The sequence below is a fragment of the Pholcus phalangioides genome, unplaced genomic scaffold, assembly GCF_987345545.1.
Source record: "Pholcus phalangioides strain wild (caught in Gottingen) unplaced genomic scaffold, Ppha-v1.0 ptg000011l_1, whole genome shotgun sequence".
Taxonomy (NCBI): domain Eukaryota; kingdom Metazoa; phylum Arthropoda; class Arachnida; order Araneae; family Pholcidae; genus Pholcus; species Pholcus phalangioides.
This window is the reverse complement of record NW_028301604.1, coordinates 54,759,559-54,776,684: the sequence shown is the minus strand read 5'-3', so window position 1 is coordinate 54,776,684 and position 17,126 is coordinate 54,759,559. Positions and strand designations below refer to the sequence as shown.

The following is a 17,126-nucleotide window of genomic DNA, read 5'->3' as shown; positions in this document are numbered from 1 at the left end:
ATCTCCGGGAGGGTTAAAAAAGAAAAAAGTTAGTATGTGCATACTCTCAAAACCAACTATAGCAGATCTACTATAGCAAGTGTTAATATTATTATCTTCACTGAAATCAGTATATAGTATGCACTGTATGTGCACTGCTCATTGACTCAAACCTTGAATTTTTATTTTCATCACTGTTATTTTTCATGTGTATTTTGCACAGTAATTTTTATTAAAATACCTTAAGGATTATTTCCTATTTATGTGTACTTAACTTTTCTAACTCGCTTCGGCACCCTGTGCAATTGCACCGTTTGTGCCACCCCAATACTGCAACTGTTGGTAAGTTGCTCTAATTGTTTGTTGATTTCTGATGCTAAAATAAAAAGGAAAATTTTTCAACAGTGCATTTAGAGAGGCATTTCTCCATATATTCTTGCAGTTGAAGAGTCAATGAGATCACTTGTCCATGGAATCAGCCATTTATTGTTTTCATTTATCAAAAAAACCGAATTCATTCAATTTAATTTATTTCATCTGGTTTATAGAATCATTGCTTCTGCTTATTGGAATCATTTCAGAATTTTAATTCCAAAACAAATTCCTACTTATTTTCTAACAAGGAATAACTTCTTTGAATTTGCTTCCTGATATGAAACTTTAAAATAATTTTTTAGTTTTTAAATTAATTTGAATAGGGAATCCAACAAGAATTAATAAAAATTCAATTTATCCAATAATTTGAATTATCCAAGTTCTCCAGTACAGACAACTCCAGACTATCTGGTGTTGTGATGGAAGAGCGGGCCGGATAGGCCAAAGTTTTATAAATACAGTACTCACTTCCTGTTTCCCCCATACCATCAAAAACATCTTTTTTATAGCAAACACCCATTCTTGTTTATATTATATGACCTTGAAGTACAGGCGAGTACTTGATAAATGTTTGTTATGTACTTCCGAACTGTTCTGTTTTAAAAATTTACTACAAAAAAAGTCCAAGAATAAAGATATTGCATATATTTCAAGATAAACTTAATTGCAGGAAACATAAAATCATACATACACTGATCATTTGATCATGTTTGTCGAACCACAGTCATTTTCTGCACACAATGGCTAGGCTCCGAAAGGCAGGCTTGTTTTTATACTCATTGAGAGGTGTGTGCGCTAACCCCTTGATGGGGGACTCACTGCGGTAGCAGTTTTTTCTGAAGTCATGTCACCGTTTCTGTTGTACCCCTGAGTCAGGAGTGTTTTCTGACAAAGACAAACTGGGTATCGAACTCGCGACACCTCTAAGCAACCTTTGGTACTTTAGGTGAGTATCTTATCAACCTGGGCTACTGCGTACATATATACTGTTCAGCAGTGTGTTTTTTAACGAGATCCGTGGGACCATTTACATTTACTATTATTGTATGAAGGACCCATTTAGTATTCTGAAATTGTAATTTACTACTTCAATTTTTTATGATATGCAAATTAAAAAAAACAACACATTCACGTTTTGGATTTCGTGGGAAGGCATCTTGGAAATTGACCTTTGCTACCGGGAGTATGTGGTGCCTTAACCTTCACGAAAGGGGGTATCAAAAAGGTTGGGAAACACTGCTGTACAGTACAAATACACACACTTTCAAAATTAACAAAGCATAAATGTAAAACGTAGGCTAAGTTCTTGCAAAAATTATTTAAACTCATTTTACTGTCCATTACTAAATGATTACACAAATGTAAAATGGTAATATTGTAATTCATTAATGTATTATTATCTTTAAACTAGGTCGCATAGTCACGAGCCGGATAACTGAGAGTACTGTATTCTAAAAACATATGTAAAATAAACCGAATAAGTATTGAAAATATCAATGCAGCAGAAATAATCAATTTTAAGAGGATAAAACATAATTTATTATTCATATTTCATCTTCCTATTTCAACAAAAAAATCTTACTTGTTACAAGTAGTAGTCTCTCTATCTAATGATGCAAGTGAAAAATCATTTGAGGCTCTGTCAATACTACCAAATCCAACAGAATATGAGACATCACTATTCGTACTAGACATTCCTAAAAAAGTCAACATTGGTCTAAACCCAATTGACTATAAAATACACTAAAAAAATAAAAACAAAAACTTACACTGTCCATTACCTGCACTCCAAGTACATAGCGAATTTTCTCCACCTTCATCATCACTATCTGATATGGAATTAACATTACTGCCATCTTTTACAGCCTTCTTCAATTGTAAGTGCTCTATATAACACGAGCTACACACTCTAATCTGACATCTGCAATAAGTTGAAATAATCATAGTTAACTGTGTTAACTGTATAATATAATAGTTAACCTCAAAAAAAGCATCTGCATTAAGTTTTTTATATCTATAGTATACTCTGAAATCCCAGTTAATTTTTCTTCTTTTGTACTTATAAACAAAATTAAAAATTTTCAGCATCTTGTTCTATTTCTTTCCTCTGTATTTTAACAACTTACATAAATATAAATCAATGTTTGCAAATGTTGAAGTACTATGAAGAAATCATATAAATTGATTGATATTTATTACACATAAATGGAAAATAATGATACACAAACAATTAAATTTTCAGACCGATGCATTTTTAGATTAGAAAAAAATTAGCATTTGTAAACCCTCTATGAGGCTGTAATATAAGTGCTTTTATATTGCATGGCGTTAAATCAAAAAAGTTTTTAGCCTGTTCCTAAAAACATAATTTTAAGGCTAATTTATCAAAATGAAGTTTCACTATGGTAGTTTGAAATTGATTCAATCTGAATTAAATATATGTTTTTGAAAATATTTATAGACTACAGAGATCTTTTTCAATTTCATTTTGTGCATGTAACTTTTGCAGTATCAGAAATAGCAAATTCTGATTTTCCAATTTTTTTTATTCTTCTTATGAATAGGTTTTTTTCCTCTTGTCCAACATTCATAGAAATGATTTTCAACACCAGGATATTCTTATAGATTTTCAAAATCAAATGCGGGAAACAATAAAAATTTCAAAAACAAAAATGTTTAAGTAGATTTTGTAAATATAGAAAAAATAAATAATTTTTGAGTCAACCTACATTAAATAAAAAAAACTTTAAAGTATTACCTGCTGGCAGTAGTTAGAAGCCAATTATTAGCACATTGACGACAAAATATTTTCCCACAGAGACGACAATGGTGCTTAATAAGAAAAGAAAATAGAAATTTATTTCTTTAACCACTGATCTGTGACATTTATTTCAGAAAAATGCACTAAAAATGGGAAAAAAAATTTCCACTATAATTTTTTTTCTCTATATCAATAAAAAGGTTAGAAAATGTGTATTTGGTGGAGAAAAAAAATTAAATTAAAAAAATATATATTTTTTAAATACCTATTAAATATTTTAAAGATTTTTTTAAACTACTACAATAATTAAATTTTGATTTAAAGTGGAAAATTAATTGATCAGCAGTTATTGGTTCAGTTAATGGATCATAAACATAGATCCTCTTTTTTCTGCATTTACAGAAGCCTAAATGGCAGCAATGATAAAAATTAAGTTTGGAAATGGCACGTGAAATATTTTTGGTCTCAATATTGGCATGGTTAGGAAAAGGTTTGCCACCACTGGTATTAAGCAATTTAAGTGATACAAAAATTAAAAACATGCTCTCAATACCACTCCTTGATATTACACAATAAAACCTTGCAATTTTTTTTTTCATAGAATATCAGGTGCTTCTAATTAAAGTATCTCTATTCAGAGGATTCTGAAAGAATACAGAACAAAATCGTCCCAAACTTGAGTGGTATGCATTTCAGACAATGGGAAAACTATTTTTACAAAAAAAATTTAGTTTAAAAAAGGGCCACTATGAGCAAATGTGGCAACTGCAAATGTTTTGCTGAAAATGATAAGATTCACAAGATATGTTAAAATCTTATGGCACAAAAAGTCATAAAAAACAGTTGGATAACATTTGCAATGGGGTTGCCATTGCCTGAACCATAGGCTGAAGTAGTTTTGCAAAATTGATGAAAATATGTAACATTTACTGATTGCAAAAAGAAAATTTCCATTCTGTTATTCACAAGTACTGTTTTCATGTATCATTTAGTGGCTGATTACTTTTTGCATAATTTGTCATATAACTTTTGTCATTACTGTATAATTTGTCAATTTGGGTTTGCAAAAACACCATTCTCCCATAGTTTGGAATGTGTACCACTTAAATTTGGTGCTGTTTTGCCTACTCGTCCCCTCTCCAGAAGACTTTCAATAGTGATACTTTGATTAGAACCAACCAAAATCAAAGTAAAGTACAAGCTCAGAAATAAAAACTACCTTTCTCAATGTAAATGAAAACTTCGTGTTGCATCCCAAACAAGAAGAAACTTCATGATCACCCATCCAACGACCAGCAACTTGAGCCTCTCTCAAATGGGTTAAATGATCTGTTTTTTTCCATAATATATCTTTTTCCCTTTGAAAAATCACAAAAAACGAATAAAATCTTCAGACAGTGTCATACGAAGTTATGATAAGTCATATGACTTGATAACAAACATTTATCATATTTTGCCAGTCATCTGGGCATACCTAGCTTTAGAGCATGTAGCCATGATATGTATGTGATGCCGAAATGACTGGTTTATAAGATACAAATTTATACAGTTGATGCTCATTATAATGACCCTCATTGTCCCATCCAAAATGTGCATTATATTGGAAGGTCCTTATATCGAAAGGAAAAACATATAGATCATTCATTATATGAAAACATATGAGACTTATCCTATTAATTGGACTGTCATGAGATAGGTTAGTTTTACCCTACTGCTGTGGGGTGAAGCTTAGTCTAGTGCTGCTGTTATGCAGTGCTTGGTCCAAGGCTATAGATCTGTATCTTTAGCAAGAAACCAAACGACAGACATAAGAGGGTGGCACCCCCTTCAAACTTCAACTCCACCGCCATTTGATTCAGGATTTATTTCCGTCTGGCCCTGACGGAGTATGTGCTGATTAGGATGGCAGCATTGAATCTATAGATTTTAACCCAGATGCCTTTGGGGGGTGCAAATAGGTGCATTATCCTACCAGTCGTTGTAATGGAATGGTTGCTATAATGAGAGGTCGTTATAACAAGCGTCGACTGTACCACTGAATTATGTAAAACACATGGAATACTGAAATTGAAAAATTTATGAAAACCAAAAACAAAATATAAAGATATAGTGAAATAAACAGACTTAAAATAAAAGATTAAGAAAACAGTTAACCCTTAGTTCACAAATAATTCAATTTACAAACAGCAAAAAATGATTCAGATTACAAACTTGTCTTGTTTACAAACAAGCCAGAAAAAGTTAGACTTAATTCGAAGGAACAACAGAGAAATTGAGAAGTCTACTGGCTACCATTAGTCTACCATTTATATTGCTTTATTGATAACCATATTAATTTCTCAAACCTTATTTTATGCAATCAGAAATAAATTAGAACTGAATAAGATGCAAGTGAAATATTATCTCACTTTATTGCCTTAATTAGTTTTTTTCTCAACTCTCTGCAATCACTTCTGTATAAATTCAAGTCATCTTCTATAGATTTTATCACTTTTTTCAAGTCAGATATCTCTGAAATAAGAAGGCTGTTCTTTTGATGTTCTTCATCACGATCAGCTACACACTAGAGAAATATATATATACTCACATAAATATTTAGTTTGCACTTAAAAAGGATCATAAAATGATAATGAAAATCAAGAAGAATTCTGACAAGTTGTATCACAGTTGGTTACAGAAAAAGGAATGGCATGGCTTATCTCATATGAATGATAGTGTTTTAGTTTGGTTAACATGATTTACAATTGATGAAATGCAATATAAAATGTTTTAATGATTCCATACATCAGCTCAAATGTGGAGTTCAAGAGAATTGTGGCGAATAATAAGAAATAATTAAAATTCAATGCTAAATCATGTTTATATGGGCCTATCATTATAAAAAAAATCAGCAAAAAATTACCTTTTTCAAGTCATCATTCAGAACAAGACACTCTTCGTCTCTAGTGATTAAAGCAAAGTGAATCTCTTCCAACTGGTGAAAAAAATATATATAATGAAAAAATATATACATATGTGTGTGTGTGTGTAAGGATAAACTTATTCCTATGCATGATAACATTCTTTGCTCTTTTTCCCCCAGAATTGTTGAAAATAAACATTCAATCTTGAAAGCATTTTTGACTGAGAAAACTGCTAGCAAAACTTTTGCTGAATGATTTTTACTTGAGAATAATGAAAAATTTCCTGATCAGTCAGAATTTTAAAATGCCAGCAAAATTTTCTAAAAAATTTTATTTCTTTTAGAAGGAATCAAAATATAATTTTTCATGACTTAATAAGTAATCTTGCTATCAGTGATCCATGACAATAAATTTTTTGCTGTGATGTGATGACACAAGTATGAGTGGAAGTATTTTTTTATGGCATCTAAAACTAAACTATGAACTGGATTTAAGCAAAACTGAAGTGACTAGATGAAAAATTTGATATTGTTGATAATTTGCCAATGATGATATCAAACTTTCAAATGAAATGTGAAGATAAATATAGCTATCACACACTACTACATTAATTTTACCTAAAGATAAGTTATTGTTTTGGTTGATTAAATTTAGGCATGGCATCATATACAGAAAAATAGTATTTTTTCATTTGACCATTTTCCAGGCTTATCTTATAGAAACTACGATATTTGCCCTACTCTGAACGAGTGTTTCGCAAAGTGCATCATCAAACTTTGTCAAGAGCATTGCAGTGAGCTATCCACATTGGCGATTGCCTATTCAGTGCTTTGAAGCAATTCTTTTTAGACTATTCTGAGGAGACACAGATAAACATTTTCGTGACGAGAGCCGGGGGGGGGGGGTGGCAAAAGTTTGAGAACCACTGCTCTAAACCAATGTTTCTTAACCTTTCTACTAGATTCCCAGTGAGCTTTGATGTACATTCACACACCTCTTTAAATAAAATTGCATCATGAGACATTTTCCTGCCCTCGCATTCAAAATTGCTCTTTTGTCGCTCCAGACCTGACATCTCATACCACCCCGGTTAAGAACCATTATTTTAAACACACATAGTGCTGGAACTAGATGGGAGAAGGGAACAACTGTTCGAGGCAGCAACCTTTAAGAGGGGAACAAAAAACACTTATAAAATAATCAAATTGTATAGTGAAGGGGGTGACACAAAATGGTGTTTGCCCCTTCCTTTACAAAAATCCTAGTTATGACCCTGAACATACATGCAAAATTAGGAAAAATATATATTTATTTACCTCCTGCCACTGCTGTTTGATCTCCAAGTCTCTTTCTATCTTTATTTCATTGATAAGATTTTCCAAACAACTGAGAGATTCTTCTTGATCTTTTATTTTTTTTCTCATGTCACCTAAATCTATTTCTTGGTCTCTGAATTGCTGCACAGAAAATTTTTCAGAGCAAATTTTACGAAAAAAATTTTAATTAAATTCCTACAGACAAAATATTCAAAAATACACAATATTTACCTCAGTATAAGACTGTTTTTTTTTCTGAATTTTCACCCTAAAGGACTGAGTGGGTGTCTCATATTAGAAAAATAACATACTTATATTATAATATCTATTATGCACTGAGTATTTGGATGATTATATTCTCAAGAAAAGTGGTTAGCAACCTATGAGTTGTGATTGACAAGTAGATCATGAGCCCTATTTCAGTCAATCATGAAATCAATTTTTGGCATTTCTTTTTCAAAAAAACCCTTACATTAAAAGTTTTTAAAAATAGAAATTATGAAGACAACTACAGGTGTACTTAAAATGTATTATACTTAAATTGTCACACAATTGCAAGATATACAGAACATAAAAAAGTTATTAGATAGACTCAAACATAAGTTTGACAATAGTGATTTTCGATAAAGAAATGATTGAAACAAATACACTTCAAACTATTTATATTGTATATTCAGTGCATTTAAAAAATTACTACATGATTAAATCATAAAATTTAGCTTTTAATGGGAAAAAAATTATCTTTAGACCAGCTATAAGCCTGTGAGAGAAAAATTTTCTTTTTAAAAAACATAATTTTTGACGTGAGGAATAAACTATGCTGTAGCAAAAAAATTAAAAATGCTTTTCTGTAGTTAATTCAATAAAGTTTTGATAGATAAAACTATAGGGAAAAGACATTGATCTAAATTCAATAAAACAAAGACACTTACATTTAATGAACTTTCATATTTCTGAACTTCTAAATTCAGTTTTGATATAAGTTCAGAAATTTCCTTCTCTTTAGAAGATTGGAAACACTCATACTGATCTTTTAAGAAGCTTAATTCAGCTCTCATATCTTGATTTTTGACTCTCAACTCTTTTACTTCTAGTAACAACTGGTTTCTTTCCTCTGTTATAGTTGCTAAATATTGATGAAATTCAGTTCGCTCTTTCAAGTAGATATAGTTTGCTCTTTTTCTAAATACAAGTTGAAATATGGAGGAAATGAAAGAAAAAAATTTAGATTCACCAAATTAAAAAAAGAAAAAGAAATAGACTATGATAAAAAATATTAAATATCCAGATGCAATGTGTAAAACACTCTTTTCATCATCTGTACAAAAAGTTCTCGAACTGCAGCAGTAAAAGTTTTTTTTTTTTTAAATTGAACTACACTAGAACCTTGATCATTGTAATTTCCTGTACATAACCTGCAAGTTATACAAGAAAAAAAGTAGTTTTTATGCTCTGTAGGCAATATAGCAATTGAATTTTTACTCATCCTATGTAATACTGGGAGTAGGTTTGAAACAAATGATGTTTTACCAATTTATTCCATCCTATTTTCTAACCTACTAATTTTACTTCTTTTCGTCCAAAAGAGTTGGGGAAGCAAATATTAAAGATCTGCAAATGCAGGTTATGTATATATATACAGGGTGGTAAAAAAGTCTCCAGAAACTTTAAAAATTCATAAAAACCGGAAAAATAACCGAAATAAAAAATGGTTTGCAGGGTTAGCATCGCTAGGTCACTGGAATTTTTTAAGACAGGGAAAACCCTCAAAAACAGCCGATAGATGGCGCGGATGTACACAAGTCAAAGAAAATATACACAAATAACGAACAGAATGCCTCCAAATCGTTTATTACAACAGTGTGTGTTCCACATGACCACCACCACAGGGGATAACACATTGCAGGCGAGACACAAATCCAGCAACGGCAGAGTGCAGCAGGTTCACATATACAGTTTACAATGGTGAACTGGATGTGGATTAGGAGAGCAAGTTCTTATAACTGTCTCATTCGCATATTTCCATTGCTTGTACCAGCGCCACCTATTACCTGTTTTGTGAGTTTTCTTTTTCCTGTCTTAAAAAAATTCCCGTGACCTAGCAATGCTAACCCTGCAAACCGTTTTTTATTTTAGTTACTTTTCCGGTTTTTATTCATTTTTTCATTCCTTTTTTTTAATTTTAGCAAGCATTTTTTCACCTGCAGGACATATAAAGAAAATCAAGGTATATGAGACAATGGTGGGGAATATTACCTTAGATATCCGAAAAACATAATTAAACCACCAAACTATAAAAACAACCTTGGTTGCATTTATTTATTTTTTTCATAATCTTTAAAAAACTCAGATAAAAAAAAGAAAATTCAGGAATGTATACCAAGGCTTGATGAATCATTTAAAAAGTAAGGCGCCAGCCAAATTTCAAAGAGTTTTTCCAGGAAAAAAACCAAGAAAAATTTTTAAGGTTTTTCCCGACATTGGTAACCTTTTCCCATATTGGTGGCAATGCGTAAATTTTGAAAACTTTGGGTTTTCCTCACACTTCAATGTAGTCATCATGCATAGAAAATTAGAATAGAGCAGCATCTCTGACATAGAGTAGATAACACAATCTATTTTAATTTTTTCTTATTCCTCATTAGGAATAATGGGATGAAAATCTATCATCAAGTTAATCTATTTGCCATAGACTTATGTGGAAAATATTGCTCAACAATTTGACAGCTTTGAAATTTGATTAAGTTCAGCAAAAAATTAGTGTCAAATTGCAAGGCATCACTATATTTGAAATTTAATTCAGTATTTGAAAATAAATAGCTTAATGCATTGAAATCTGAAAAAGAAAATTGAATTGAGATACCTGAATTCATTCTCCTTCAGCAGTACTTCTATCCTTTGCTTGTGAGAAGATTCTGCCAGTTTCTTTTCCATTTTTTTGACTTCTTCTTCCAATTTTTGTTTGATATCACACAAGAAGTTAATAGATGCCACTAACTTTGATTTCTTTGCTTTGAGGCGTTCATTTTCAATAATCAAAAACAAAACAATTTTTCTGAGTATATGCTCATTAATTTCTTCTGAAGAAATCCTAGGAAATTTTTCACCATCAAATAATACTTGATGAAATGAGTCAAGACTCAGCTTTGCTACATTTTCTATACTTTGACCTTTGTTGCCATCAAAATAAATTGGGTGGGTTTTTTCCCTAGTATTATTCTGAAAAAAATTAACTAGCAATTGAGAAATTCTATACTCTAATGGAAATATGTCAATGTCAGAAAATAAAAAGGGTACCCAGGATGAAAAAAAATGAAATTCAGAATTCCTAAACACCATTGCATCAAATGAATTTGCTTCACAGATAATCTGATCATTGTCTGTTTTGGGCTTACAATAGCATTTCTCTACAAAGGACATAAAGGAGCTAGAAAATTCTCCTTGTTTAGGTGTGAAAATATGGAATGAAGAATAATTTGTGAATGCCAAGAAAATTTGGGCATTCATAAATGCCCTCTCTTTGAAAACATTCTCATAGTATGTATGACTCTGATACACTGGCAACTGATCATTGAGAAATGGACTAATTTCATAGTTATGTTTCTCAATATTTGTAATTATTCTTGGCCTCTTTGACTGTATTTTCCCAACAGCTTTCAGTTCACTACTATGACATCTCATAGTTTCCGAAGATGGTTTTACAGTTGCACATATCTCACATGCTACACTTATTAAATTTATCAGTTTAGATATTTCAAAAGAAAAATTCTTCAATTTTGAAAATATATATTGATAAGAAAGCTGAAGTTCTTGTACAATGTCTTCCTTTTTTGACTCTATATTAATTTTTTCTTTTGGAAAACAAGCATTGTCTTCAATCACTCGGATTGTGTTCTGAAGGGTGAATCTTAAACTTTCTTGCAAAAGCTCCTGAAGAAACTGGTTTACTAAGTACATCTTATTAGCTGCATCTTGCACTTTCATTTCTAAACAGTCTATTACATTAAGGCACCCTAACAAAGAATCATGCCTGTTGTCACATTCCATAATGCTAGTCAGAATCAATGGCATTTCATCACCTTGTTTCTTCCTCAAATTTTGGACATCCTGAAATTCAAGAAAAAACAAAGTTTCTCTAAATGTCAACTCCAGGTTTATCTCAAACTGACTGAAAGACAGTCAAACCCTGTTACACTGAACCTAGCTTATAGCAAACCTTTAGACATGGAAAAATATTTTTTTGATACCTTCAAATTTTCTATGCATAAAATGTTATTTTATACAGCTATAGCAAACGTTGAAAAGTATAAAAATCAGATCCAATGAACTTGATTACCAAATAAGCATGACACCAATGTCCACAATTAAAAATATTATATTTAAGTTTTACATTTTTCAACTAAAAATCATCAATATTTTGGCACAAAAGCACATTAATATCACTAATACCTTTATAATAATATATAAAATTCTATATATATTGCCTACACTTCCTCTTACCAACTAAAGGCATGAATCAAAATGACACAATAAATTTACCTTGAACAGCACTACAATGAAAGTTTTTTATGTAAGGACTAAACTAGTAGGCAAAATCCCTGATGAACAGGTGTAAACCTGACAAACATGCTAATGGCAAATTTAATTACAACTCCACATACAGCATCATATGTTCTAACTTTCAGAGAAATGGTATATGCTGGTCCCTAAAGTTGACCCCTCAAAGGATAGGGCCTTGTTTGAGTGCAGGAATTTATCATTGGTCAGACCTGAGAAAACCAAATGCACATAACTATAATTTCAATTAACAAAAAAAACTTTTTTCTTCAAATTATAGTTATATATTCAAATGTCCTTCATGGCATATGTGAGTGCACTTTTTATAAGTTTCATTCCAGCTTAATAAATATAAACCATTATACTATAATTCTTTGATTGTGTAAAAAATAGTCTTGTTTCAGCACTTAACTTGATATTTATGCTTGACACTCGCAACATGTTCTATCAATTTCTGTAACTCATTTTCAACTTGGGCAAGCGCTGATACTCCGAACCAGTTTCCCAACCTTTTCTGTCCCATTGCCCTCTTCTTCAGAAATTTTTTTCTCCCATTGCCCCCAATGCAATCTCACCTATAGGATCCTATGTTATACCCGTAGCTTTTACCGCCCCCCCCCCCCCGGAACATTCCATTAGTCCCCAGAGGGCGTTAACGCCCATGTTAGGAATCACCGCTGTGGACAATTTTTTTTTTTTTTTTTTTGTTCTTTTTCTCATCCTTTCATGGGGTCAACAGATTTCTAATTTGTTTTTGTTTTGCTAGAGCATGAGAGGCATTCTCAAAGCAAAGTTCTTCAGATGAAATAAACTGCAACTTCACATTGCAGTCAAAAAATCTGTTGCTTTTTTTAATCCCCTCCCTCACTATAACTTATGATCAAACCTTCCTTCTGGTTACCTAATGGCAGGAGAAAGACATTTTTACATGTTTTACAACACTGATCAAAAACTAAGCATGTTGAAAAAACACATGCTTTTCAGAAATAATAAAAGTCTAAATTGAAACATGTGCTAAAGTGAAAATACCTTTCAATTATATATTTCTCACAAAAAATAACAGGAAAAGAACATTTAATAAAAACACTTGCCTCTTTTTTTCCTGAACGAGTCTAGTTTGTGAATTAATTTACAATTCTAATTGATTCAAAAGGGGAGAAGTTCAAGTGATGGCTACATTTCTCTCAACCTTTTCAACAGAAGTTTGTGTTGTGAAAACTACAACAACCACGAACTAAAAACTATGGTCAATGCTGTCCGTCTGTTGATGTTTACCTTTTGACTTCCCGGGCCACAATGTTTTGCCGCTCTGACTATGACCGTATTTAATTCATATTATATAATAATTTTTTGTTACTAATAAAGTACAGTAGAACCTCAATTTTCCAAACACATCGGGACTGAAGAGTGTTCGGAAAAGTGAAAAGTTCGGAAAATGGATTTGTCTAGACTAATTCGATAACGAAAAGGAAAAGCATTTAAATTCACCAATTAAATGACAACCTCCTGCCGCCGGCAAAACCGTGATAAGAACTTTTTTGTTGTCAAGAAAACACACTCTTCCCTGGGTCTAGGGTCGTAACTAGGATTTTTGTCACCTGGGACAAACATAATTTTGCCAGTCTACAACTTTAAAATTCGGTAATTTTATGATGGCTTTCTTTGTTTCCACCTAAAATTGTCGTCCCTTAAATTTTTCCACCTGGGGCGGTTGTCCCTCTGCCCCCTCTAGTTCCAGTCCTGCCCGGATCCACCCCTACTTACATCTATAGCTCACAGGTGCAGTATGTACAATTGTTTGAAAGTGGGTTATTGTACAAAAGAAGGAAACTATCGAGTTGGAACATAAGAGGATTTTCAAGTTTCAAGAAAATACCAACTGTTGGGCATCATTGACTATTGAAAACTGAAAATTGAAGGTTGAAAATGTGTTCGGAAAATTGATGTTCGGATAAACGATGTTCTACTGTATGTTATTTTTCTACAATATGCCTGATCAATATAATTCAGTCTAAGGCTCCACCGCTAAATACACCATCAAAAATACAACAGTTTGATAGGTGGCAACTGGCATTGTAGGATTTGAAACAGTGTTTTCCAAATGTCACAAATTGAAAAATAAAAAAAAAAACTAGGGAAAATTTTCATTTGACTAACTATTGATAGAAAATATTTAAATTTACAAAAAAGCCAAAATATGAAAGCATACTGGTCTTAAAAATATATGTTATTGAAAATAAGAATATATTTTTTGTTTTAAGATAGAAAGTTACCATTTTAAAATTTTAAAAATGGGCTGCAGACAGCCAGGAGAAGGGCATTTTTTTAAGAAATGAAAATTTGTTCAAGCAGATTATAAAAATAAAATGATAAAAAAATTATAAATAGAGTCACGATTTGTCAGAAACAGAAATATAAATAGAAAGTGATGAAAAAAAAAGGTCTGTGCCAAATATATTTAGTGTAAACTACTAGGGACACAATTTAGGTCAATTTCATGAGAATGACCCATAAACTTTCATAACAGCTGTATATTTATATAACTCCTTATGTGGACTTTTTATATATTTTAACATTCCCTTTCTCAAAGGGGCCATTCAAGTATTATGTAAGCACCAGTGGGGAAAAGTGGAGGGTTTAGCCTTTGCAAAGGCTAAACCCTTTGGAAGGGTTAAAGCTAAAGGACTTTCCATGATGGATATGTCCTGGTGGAATTGCTAACCGTGCTAAATCGTTAAGGTCAGCCTGGCTCAATATGTGTGGTTCTGAGGAACTTCTGTAAAGTCTGGATCATTCTCATCATCGGGCATACCCTCTGCCTTAACATGAGCGTAGCCCTGCTCTACCGTGTCCAGACCATGTTTCTGGTGGTACTGGAATGGATAGCTCTTCGCTGTGAGAAACCGGCCTAATGACTGAGGGTATGTGTTGGGATACTGTACAGAAGTTTTCAACTGACTTGAAATTCCAGTGATTTTGGTAATACAGAAATACCAGTCGGACAAGTGATCTTTTGGCTCTCTCCATACCATAGGAACGGCGAATGCCCGGTGGCAAGGCTTCTTTCTTAACCAATTTGCAAGCAAAATAACACAGGAAGCACAACATATATGTGGTGCCCAAAACTTGTCCTGGTCTCCGATCTTGCAACCGAAATATAGTTCGTTACTTTTGCAAATCAATGGCATTAGTTTTTTGTTTGCGATTTAAAAGTGAGCTCTCCACAAATATAACAGGAATTATCAGAATGATTCAAACAACTTTGAGGCATTTTCAGAAATAAGATCACCAAAAAACACAAAACTGAACTGAAAGACAACGAAATGAGAAATGAAGCTTCTCCTACACAAGCATCTACGTAAAATAGCACGACCAGCATCAATAGCATCCGAAAGTACACCAACTCATTTCTCTCCTTATTTCCAGGAATTCCCTAGAAAGGGTGAAAGGGACTCTTAATTACCTTGTCCCCATGACTAGCACATGATCAGAGGTATCTCAAAAGAATCTTGATGTACTATTCCATAATATTTAGTCAGATGAGGCAAGTTTTAATGGTCATAATACCCATTATTAGGCTAAAAATGTTGATCTTCTAAGTATAGAGTATTACGGCTGGTTAGGCTAACTCGCAACAATGGAAAATGAAATTGCGGAAAACTGGTGCCTGATGGACGATTTCTGACAACGGATTCGGAATCAGCATCGCAAAATACGTAAGAAACAGCACTCAGCGTCCAAGAAACAAAAACCTTGTTTACCAGTGTTATTAATACCACATTTTCTGGATGAATTTGTATTTTAAATTGTTAAATATTAACTGTTGAATTTTCAATTGTTAATTGGGGGAATTTCAGAGTGTATCACAGAACATATATTTCCTAAAAATTAAAACCAAAGTCAGCAAATACAAACACGATCTATGTGAAATTAATAGAAAATTAAAACAACACATTTTCATACGTTTATACCTTAGGGAAAATCTGTTTCAATACTGATTTTTGAATCACGATAATATATCGGGGATAAAATTAAATACACATACACGATTGCAATAAGGTATGTTTGTGTAGCCAAATCAAGAAATCCCTCCATCAAAAGTAACATTTCAAACTTTTGAGTTTTGGAATTCGTCATTTTCTAATATTTAATTACAATCTCGAAACATAGATGTTTAAATTAATTATAGTAAAAGCATTTTTCTCCCGAGAGACCATAAAAGAGTTGGAGATATTACTGAGCTCATTTTTAGTATACTTGACCCGGCATCACAAAAGTTTGTAAACAACGACAGCGTGACTCCGCGTCACGGGAGAAAAAGCTTGAATGACGTAATCTTGTTATCTAGAGGAAGCACTAATAAATAGCCAATTCACAGTAATTTTTGTTCGGTGAAAAAAAAAAAAGAAGTTTAATATATATACATCAGAAAAATTAGTATGACTTGATATAAAAAATAACAAGCTTAAAAATTGCATTTTATTATTTGAATTCATATATGTTTACGAGTTTTGATATATTAAAACAACGAGTCTCGCTACAGTGTTAAACGTGTGTTTTGAGCTGCTATGCTTGGCAACTTTTCGCTAAACGCTAGAATTGATTAGCGATTTCACTGAAATAAAAATGTTATGTTCACTAAACTCTCAAAAAAATATGACGGGCGATTACGACTTCGCTTTTAAATTGTCATGACGGCTCACGCTATCGAGTATGGCTGGCGGGCTCGCTTCACAAGCTGTTTCACCCAAAGCCGCTTGTAAGTTATTCTTAATGCAGCTTTGGTTTCACCCAGGGCCGCAACCAAAGAAGCGGTTAAAGATTTAATACAGCTTTGGCCGCAACTAAGAGGGAGCAGGCGAGTTTGTGTGGTCAACACCTACTAGAGAACAACACCTCCACACGAAACTTGTGACGTCTCTGAAGTAGGCCATCTCACCTATAGCATTGGATATAGCAAGCCGATGCATGCGCCATCTTAACCCCTTTTTGTAGCGTATCCAATCGCTATAGGTGAGATGACCTACTTCAGTAGATGTTGGTCTGGTGCACCGGACCAGGGAGGTACCAAAATGTGTCCTTGCCCCGGTTGACAGAGCACATCAGCGGAGATACGGGGGGGGGAAAGGGCAGCGTCAAAGATGGAGCCAACTGATCTAATGTATATGTGTATATATGAATTGACATCAATCATCCTGCCTCCCAGTCTTTCAAATCTATCTCCATTTATGTATG

The 17,126-nt window shown here is 32.7% G+C and overlaps 1 protein-coding gene across 3 annotated transcripts in view; it reads right to left on the bottom strand.

Annotated features, from left to right (window-relative positions):
- The window catches only part of LOC149080580 (uncharacterized), a 32,797-nt gene extending 16,573 nt beyond the window's left edge, over window positions 1-16,224 (bottom strand). Inside the window, exons 1-10 of one of the 3 annotated variants that reach the window (XM_089239716.1) lie at window positions 15,863-16,224; window positions 10,198-11,441; window positions 8,267-8,516; window positions 7,335-7,475; window positions 6,018-6,089; window positions 5,524-5,678; window positions 4,335-4,473; window positions 3,113-3,186; window positions 2,136-2,275; window positions 1,937-2,051 (exon numbers count right to left, since the gene is read on the bottom strand). In XM_089239716.1, coding sequence (XP_089095842.1) covers window positions 1,937-2,051; window positions 2,136-2,275; window positions 3,113-3,186; window positions 4,335-4,473; window positions 5,524-5,678; window positions 6,018-6,089; window positions 7,335-7,475; window positions 8,267-8,516; window positions 10,198-11,405 — 2,294 coding nt within the window. In that variant the 5' untranslated portion in view covers window positions 11,406-11,441; window positions 15,863-16,224. The remainder of the gene's footprint in view (window positions 1-1,936; window positions 2,052-2,135; window positions 2,276-3,112; window positions 3,187-4,334; window positions 4,474-5,523; window positions 5,679-6,017; window positions 6,090-7,334; window positions 7,476-8,266; window positions 8,517-10,197; window positions 11,442-15,862) is intronic. The other 2 variants (XM_089239715.1, XM_089239718.1) reach the window with 2 other exon arrangements.
- Window positions 16,225-17,126: the final 902 nt, after the last annotated feature.